This window comes from Atta colombica, unplaced genomic scaffold (assembly GCF_001594045.1).
Source record: "Atta colombica isolate Treedump-2 unplaced genomic scaffold, Acol1.0 scaffold7, whole genome shotgun sequence".
Taxonomy (NCBI): domain Eukaryota; kingdom Metazoa; phylum Arthropoda; class Insecta; order Hymenoptera; family Formicidae; genus Atta; species Atta colombica.
Window position 1 is genome coordinate 332450 of NW_017259561.1, and position 8987 is coordinate 341436.

Sequence of the window (8987 nt, forward strand, 5' to 3'; positions counted from 1 at the left end):
ACTTGAATGTGCAACTGACCGGTTTCTCGACTCTCGTACGGCGCCGTAGCACGTAAACGCGAAAAAATTTATGACGTCGTTATCCTTGATCCTATTTCGGGATTACGATGCGACAGCAACAGGAGCATCGAAGCGCGCGGGCGCGCACGCGGCAGTGGGAATGTGTATGTGGAATCGCACGTACATGCGTGTATGATCGTGCACAATTTTTCTTGTTTTTTTTTTTCGATCGCCGCAATATTTTAATTTCCGCGGACAGATCGTGCAGGAATGTCGTCTCGTTCTGTTCGCCGCGGCTCTTTGGACTTTACAGACCTCGGTCACAGCGGTTGTACGGGATTGCAACAGCGACGGTGACCAGAGGCAACAAAAGTGGTAGGGATGGACCGAGGAAAGAGATCGAGCGAGACAGTGCGGGGGACGAGCCGCGCGATAATCCCTCTACGTCTAAGAACAACCGCGTCCAAGTCGCGGCCACGACTGTTTGCTTTTCACAGACGCAAAGCAAACGAAAGCAACATCAACATTCGCACGTGTCAGTCGGTCAGTGCCGGATCCATCGCGCGTGCGCAAAGTGCGCGTTCCTCGACAAAATGCCTAATTCGAATGAAAGAGGGTGCCACTTGATCCTTTCTATGTGGCGTCTGACGATCTTTATTTCATTATTTTTTTCTCCACAGAAATGATTGATCCACATAGCAATTTAATTGGGCTTACAATCTTATATTTAGCGATCCCAAGGATTCGAGCTCAACATAATTGCGAATACTTGCATTTATACGTCATGCACACATTTCCTAGTAGCAATTTATTAGCTACCCAGATAACAAATTTCGTGCAGAAGTAAAGCGGAGTAATTTATTTACTGAGACTTGTTGCCGTGATAATGGCAAAAACATTTGCTAAATAAAATTTGACTTGCATGTTGCCATAATTTTGTCATCAAATTTTTGATGATAAGCAAAATTGCTTCAATTTCGCAGAAATATTGCCATAATCAAACACTTTTACCACAATTGTTGCCGCAAAGTTACTCTATTACAGTTTGTGTGTTTCTTTGCTTGCAATATTGCATCAAATGAAGATTCATCTTGTTGGCAAATTACTTGCAACATTTTTAAGCAAATTTTCAGTAAAATGCTGGCAAAATGTAGGTAGTGATTATAGTTGAACGTTAGGAATATATGTAATGGGAGGGGGGGGGGAATGACTACTATTTTTTTATATTGTGCCAATAAGTTGTAGGACTTAAAAGACTGGTTGTAGAACTTTAAAGACTGTTATGACTATCGCAGAGCAGTAAATGTTTGCACAAAAGCAAGATACGTGTATAACATCAAAAACAAGATTCATATATTTTTAATGGATCAAAATAACGCAAATCTAAGTTTATTTTTATTTACTTCTTAAGTAAAAAAGAGTTTTTTTTTTGTAAATTATGTAAAAAGAAAATTTCTTGGAAAATCATAAAGAGTGTTACTGTCCAAAGATATTCTTGTATGCAATTAATTCACAATGTGATATTTACTCGAGAGAGTCATTTAAAGTGCGATTTTCATACTGTTGATATTATATCGCGCGCGGTAATTTTTCGTTCTTACAATTATATTCTTCGAAGAATATAATTGATGGAAATATAAATTCTCGGTGACAAATTAATTATATAACGATATTAAACAAGATTATAATAGACCTATATAGCGAAGTTAAATAAATTAAACCAATCGGGGCCGCGAATCGTATCTACAGAATGTATCGCCGTAATTCATTCTGAGAAAAACATTTGTATGTAAATTTGTTTATTTCTGGCAGCGACGCAGCCGCACTAACTTAACAGGAATTTTATTGATATGAAAGAAATTTGTCCTACTATTATAAATAGAGTCGCGTATATTATTAGAAAAGAATTAGAGAGTAAAATAAAAAATAAGTCTATTTTTAAATGAATGCACATTTAAATGAATGCAATGAAAATAATATCGCGATGTCAAAAATAATAAATGCGTTTTTCGTATTGCAATATTTGCATATAATGATAATAATGTAACCTCATTATAATGAGGATTGTAGTGAAATTTCCCTTATAATGAAAGTTGAGAAATCTTGCATCGCGATGTAATGTATATCATTATATTGCTAATTTAATATGTGTTGACATCGATAAATGCGCTTAATTTAAAGATTATTTGACTTTATTTATTTGTATACAAAGCACATATCTTATCTGAAACGCACGTATACTACAAAATATTTCTTATTTTGTGTATGTGTGTGTGTGTGTGTGTGTGTGTGTGTGTGTGTGTGTGTGTGTGTGTGTGTGTGTGTGTGTATAAAACTACAATTAATTGAATATCTTTGTAATTTTTATATGCACGTTTAAAATGTTCCACATAAATTTGCATAATCTATATTAATATTAATATATATTGATATTAACAAATAATATTAAGAGTTACAGTAAAAATTAAATAACTTTAAATTATTAATGTATTAATATATCAAATCAGTAATGTAATGATATACATTAATATTAATATATGTATATTAATTTAAAATTAATGTAAATACAACGAAATTATGAAATCTTTTTTTACTTGCAAAGTAGTAGGGAACTTAAAAATCAAGGAATAAGAATTAATAAAGTAAACATACTTTTGGTGTATAATATTAGGTGTAGTAAAAAGAAATCCATTATTTTTGCATGAAACTGAATGGAAAAATAATGGATTTCTTTTTACTACACCTAATATACATTCTCTGTATTCTAATATTCTGGCAATAAATTTCTGTTTATATTTATCTAAACAGAACGTCCTATTTCATATAATAACTTGTATCTATGCTTGTGTTTCGATATTTAACCGCATTTCTAAAATACATAAATATATATCAGACTTTCTGAAGATAAATTACAAACTATATGACAAATAAATAAATAAATAATAAATAAAGTACGGCCAAAATTCGTCCAACATGAAACCTATATAATATAGGATATTCCTCTTCTGCCGCATTAATCATTTCTGAATCCTTTTGGAATCGATTTTTCCTTAGCGAAAATATTCGAGAGAAATATCGTTAATTGTAATTTTTTATCTTTAGCAAAACTTCTTTTTTCTTCTTTAGAATCTTTAGAATCAATTAAAATACATTAATCGAATATAATTTTGTCATGTTTTTTACAGTTTGTCAGAAGCTTCTTATTCTTAATTGTTACTTGAGAAATTATTGATACCTCGATATTTCTCTTGAAAAAAAATTAATTCCAAATTGACTGGGCGATCTGTCAAAAAAAAATAACGTAGTGCAAGTGGGACACCATACATGCGTTTCAACGTTACTTTCCCTTGCAAGTATGTAAAAAAAATTATTTATTAATATGATTAAGAAATCTGTCGAAGTTATATCGCGCAACTTTTGCGATTCGCTGATGTATATCGTAAATGTATATCGTAAAAGATGACACGCATCACATTGCATTCTTCAATGAGGATTCCTCGTGGATCGATTCTCATTTCGATTAGTTGTTATTGGTGGTTTCAGTTGGACCAAAGAACGGCAGGAATATATAGTTTAAGCTGCAGGTGGAACAGGCGGCGGTCGAAGCATTGACCTGGTGGCCGAGGAAAGTTTCTGCGACACCAAATGCGCAATATGCGACGATCTCTTCCACACAAACTCCCGCGTTCGATCATGATCGTCTTGGCTTTCCACTCGAACCTGATTTAAAAAAAAAGGAAGAAATAAATATTTGGTTTACTGAACACGGACATGAATACAAAGTAAGTTTTTAAGCAAATGGAGTAGTCGCTATTTATTGCTGTCTTTATATTATGCTGTATATATATATTCTATAATTGTTTCGTTATGTCAATCTTCGTTTCAAATCTGATATAGAATTTCACATCGAGTTGTAACAATCGTAATATTGATATACATTAAACTAATAAATACAATATAATTTAGGAAAATTGAATTTCTCTCTTCAAAAAATATTTATCTGCTATTCGAAATATAGTGAAGATAAAAAGTATTTATACAATTATTATAAATACGTTCTAATATAAACCAAAGAGAGAGAGAGAGAGAGAGAGAGAGAGAGAGATTTCTATTTTTAGATTTTTAATATATTTTAAAAACTTCTTAAATTTGCATGAATAATTTAATATTTAATTGTAACTTAGAATTCAATTATATATTAATAAAAATAATCAATAAAAACAAGAGAAATCGAGAAAGAAGTTTTTAAGAAATTTAGTCGGTATGATCGAACATATGACACAAAATCATCTACTCATTGACTTGACGTTCTAGTTCCATGTTGATATTTACGCGTTGTTATAACTGTTTTTCTTCTCTGTCGATGTACCTGTTTAGGTTGCAAAACTCGAATAGAATGCAGCGTCGCCGCACCGCCGTGCAACACACGAAGGCTCAGCTTGCCAGACATCTCGGCTGTAGTAGCGGTCGCGCTCCTCAGCTCCTTTTTCGCGGCCCTGCCAAACTCTTTCTCGACTTTCAGCACCAGCGGTCCCAGACTGAACTTAGTCTTAATTGTCGTGTGATCGCTCATCATGTTCACCGATACGTCTCCCGTCCTCTGCAAGGATGCCAATCCATACAGAGTGGCTCTTGCTTTTGGTCTGCTTTTAGACTTGGTCTAAAAATCGCAAGAAAAAACTCATTATATACTCATTTTTGTTCATATCGAACAATTGTGTCATTCTTAAATCTATCTAGATTCAAATCCAGATTTTTAATTACCTTGTTCTTGCTACTTTGATTTTTCGTCTTATTCTTCGTTCGTTTGCGATTTTTGTTAAAGTTCTTATTGTTCTTATTCGTCATACGTCTATTATTAGATCTCATTTCTGCACGAGATTCAAATGAAATCGGTTCTTTTTCCATTTCGTTTGTTTGCGTTACAGATTCAATGGTCTGCGTGACTTTCTGTAAATATAAATAATATACGTATACTGTGTAACTTTTTGTAAATATAAATATTACATACACACACACACCCACACCCACACCCACACACACACACACACACACACACACACACTCGCGCGCGCGCGCGCGCACACACGCACGGACGCACGCACGCACGCATTGGAAAAAGAATGCTTAAGAAGAATCTCATACCTCGATATTATTTTCATTGTCACTCTTTTCAGTATCGATCGGCCTTGAGGCGCTCTTCTTAGTACCATTCTTGGTGCCCTTCTTCTTAGTCTTGTTTTTGTTCTTCTTGGAGCTTGAATTTGAATTCGTTAGTTTCACAGTCACTGGTTCATAATTGGCCCGCAGAATATTGTTGATCTTGCTGAGAATATTGTCGACCAATCGATTATATTTTGCTACATAAATCGCTGACACGTGACCACTCGAATCGGAGTCCATGGCACCTAGATCGTTAATAGAAATTGTATCAGTCAATTTCTATACTTTTCCGGATATTCTTTGCGAAAGTTCATATGGAATACTATCTTTAACATTAGAACAGATATTTGCATTCTGAAATTATTCAAATTGCGACATTTTACCACATATGAAGTATGTATTATTTTTTTATTTAAAGTAATTAACTATTTTAGATCTTTGACTAATCGGTGACTATGATCAAATGATTGATTATGGATCAGTACAAATTTATATACATATTGTAACAGATGCTGGTATTATATGTGAATGTATTACGATCATTAATTTATAATTTAAAAAAATTTTGTGCTACACCATCACCTCTACCAGCCTAAGCATTACTACTTGATAATCTCTACTCTTCTTCAAAAGTCATCAGTTTACAAATGGTGAACTCATCAAAATCGCTCGTTATGAATTCGGAGATCGAGGGACTTTAAAAATATCCGATTCGAGATAAACAGAAAGGGAGAAAGAGTGGCTTTTAGGAATGCGCTCCGATTGCGTCCTTGAGACCACTTTTCGTGAGGTCATTTCGTCTCGTCCGGGTCATCGACCAGGGTGAGACCGTACCCGACGTTGCCTTCCGGAGCTCCGCGAACCGTCTCTGGGTTTTAATGAAGGGAAACGCATTCCTCTCCCCGCTGATTACCTTGGAAGGAAGTTGGCGTTTGCTGATCGAGGAGGAGCCTACTTATTTAAAGCGACGACAATGTTAACGGTATATCGGAATCCTTCGGCGCGGCCAAACTGGTCCCCAATCTAGGCCATGACCTCCTTTTTCGCTACATAACTCACCTACAGACCTATCTAGCCGCGCAAGTCCATCCAACTGCTGCCTACCAAAAAACTCTCCCCCGGTCGTTGCACTTCCTACAGAACGTAAGCACGACTTTCTTTCGGACGTCACGATGCCGTGCCACGCCGCGGTGAAAATCTCATATGCCACGGACAATATTATCAAGGCCGTTTACTTCTGGCACAGACGGAGGCATTGAATGCTGAGGTCTTGGTCGAAGTTCAATTGGAACTTCTCAATAATGTGTACATACATGATAATAGCTTCACTGTATCCTCGAGAATCTTATTTGGCGTATTGTAGAGGAATCCTTTACAACGCGACTGACCCAAATAAATTTTCTTCAAGAGGCATTTTATTTAGTTTCAAAACAAAAATAACTCGATACCATAAAACGTTTGATATATGACATGATTCAAATTTAATCTTTATAGACTAAATGCTTATTAAAATATTAATCAAAAATTTAGCAGAATCAAATAACGAATATATTATATGAGACAATGATGATTTTTATTTAAATTTACTCTCTTTAGATAATAAACTCTTTAATTAAATACGAGAACACATGAAATATTATATCTTCAAAAATGTGATTATTCAACATATTCATCATCTTGTTATATCTATTGGATAAAAGTAAATGATATTTCTTACATGACTCATGATTATAATTTTGATCTTTATTTTTTATCTAGTTCTTTATTCTTTATCTATCTTATTTTCCGATTCTTTTCATATTTATTTTTATGCACATTATTAATATTTTTTCAAGTAACTAATTTAACATTAAATATTAAAGCAACAATAATTTGCTGCAGTAATTGTTTAAACAAAAGATATCAACTCTCACGTGAAGAACATATTTTATCTTACATATTTACAACAATTATTCAAGCGACAATGTAATATTTCATCCATTGCAATCGAATATTCCAGTAAAGGAGTCGACATATCATTAATTTAGTGTAAGACGTAAACAGATTATTGTCTTCAATCATCTCACCTTTGAGGAACGAAACAGGTCAGTCGGACCTACATATGCATGTATAAAAGCATACGGAAAGAGATTATATATATAAGATAAGAGAGATATATATTAAATCACGATTTAGGCATATATATATATATATATGTCACGTGACAGATACCGAAGGACATCATTACTTCGTAACTTCGACTATGGGTCAGGGTCGCAATCGGAGGCTCTTCCGACATCGCTTACGCGATGTGTTCTCCGGGTCAGTGACCTCGTTTCTTTTTCGACCGGCTATTCCCGGTGAAAGCCGAGAAAAAATTTCAATGCGGTCACACCTTTGTTGGATTTAACCCGACACTCATGTAGAAAGTTAATTGGATGTGGCGCGCGACGGTTAATTAAGAATCTCGATTCATAAACTGATGGCGGCGATTTGTTTAATAAACATCAAGTCGAACGGTTTTGTTCCTGTTACTTCCTCTTTAGTTTTACCCGAAGTTAATCGAAGACTATACCGAAAATATACCGAAATGATATTTGCGATTGATAATAAATTCACATACAATACAAATGTCCAGAAATGTTTAAATTGTAAGCGCACAGTATCGTCTATGTAATAAGAACTAATGAAAGATAGAAAATTAAAGTAGAACTACTAAAGATATATATAGTCAATAGGACAAATCACAAAAGCAAACTATATATATATATAGGACAATCACAAAAGCAATCTATTTAAGATAGATGATCCAGGAATAGATGATGCGAATGGCAAAAAGAAAAGCGCTATAATAAAAAAAAAGACATTTGCAGAGTGTGCCATTGGATTAAATTTTTTTTCGTTTGGTTATCAGCTACTTTTTTTATCAACTATTAGTTAGTTACTAACTACTAATTTTACTATCTACTTGGAAAGATATAAAAGTACGGGAAGGATGTACATTAAGGAACATAGATGAAGGACGAATGTCGTGCTACTGTCCAGGTACACGTTGTTGCAGTCGATCGTCCAAAACCGTCCACCAAATACGTGATCATCTCTACTGGCAGAAAATACAGCTGAAGCGACAATAAGTATGAGCAGCTATATGATGGTCGAGAAACGAGTGATAAGAAAAAAAAGCAAGTAAGTATCTTGTATCAAATTGATACAAGATATCAGGAAAAGAGAAATGTGTCACTATCGAATGAATTTAAATAATCAGACGGTTACTTCACGTCATGTCACAAGAAGACGGAGAACACGCCCTTTCCTCAGCCGAAGATCGAAATTGATAATAATTTCATCGAGAAAATATAAATTTCGATACGCGAAATCTGCTCGTCGCTTCATCGCGACGATCATTCGATTTTCCCCGCGTTTGTGATATCGAAAGTGAATCGAAATTATCTTAATCTTCAGCTTTGAGCGGAAGAGATTCGCGATTTGAAATTTGCCAAAGGAAGGAAAACAGAGAGAATTCATCCTCCTGGATCACGCGAATCGCAAGTGTATCTGGACACAAACGACTGATTCGATGCAACTGGACAATGGTAAATAAAATAAATAAACGGTACACATAGCTTTGTAAAAATAATAAATTATTTGTATTTTGCAATCCAGAACGGACAATGTCTCTGTACAAGTCTTGATCTAGAGTAGAGAAACATCGTAAACAAACAACATATCTCTCGATTCGCGCGGAGCAATTGACATCGTCATTGATTGTGCTTAATCTGGCAAGTGATAGGCAACTATCACTTAATAGAAATGCAATATAAAATATAAATTTATATATAATATAA

The 8987-nt window shown here is 34.5% G+C and overlaps 2 protein-coding genes across 3 annotated transcripts in view; both read right to left on the reverse strand.

Annotated features, from left to right (window-relative positions):
• The window catches only part of LOC108692338 (methylglutaconyl-CoA hydratase, mitochondrial), a 4366-nt gene extending 3884 nt beyond the window's left edge, over nucleotides 1–482 (reverse strand). The window contains exon 1 of the mRNA XM_018200537.1: nucleotides 3–482. The gene's annotated coding sequence lies outside the window, so the exon portion shown is untranslated. The remainder of the gene's footprint in view (nucleotides 1–2) is intronic.
• A 2798-nt stretch (nucleotides 483–3280) lies between these two features.
• The window catches only part of LOC108692337 (nucleolin-like), an 11756-nt gene continuing 6049 nt past the window's right edge, over nucleotides 3281–8987 (reverse strand). For both annotated transcript variants that reach the window (XM_018200535.1, XM_018200536.1), the window contains exons 4-7: nucleotides 5146–5408; nucleotides 4765–4950; nucleotides 4370–4660; nucleotides 3281–3720 (exon numbers count right to left, since the gene is read on the reverse strand). In XM_018200535.1, the coding sequence (XP_018056024.1) occupies nucleotides 3574–3720; nucleotides 4370–4660; nucleotides 4765–4950; nucleotides 5146–5408 (887 nt within the window). In that variant the 3' untranslated portion in view covers nucleotides 3281–3573. The remainder of the gene's footprint in view (nucleotides 3721–4369; nucleotides 4661–4764; nucleotides 4951–5145; nucleotides 5409–8987) is intronic.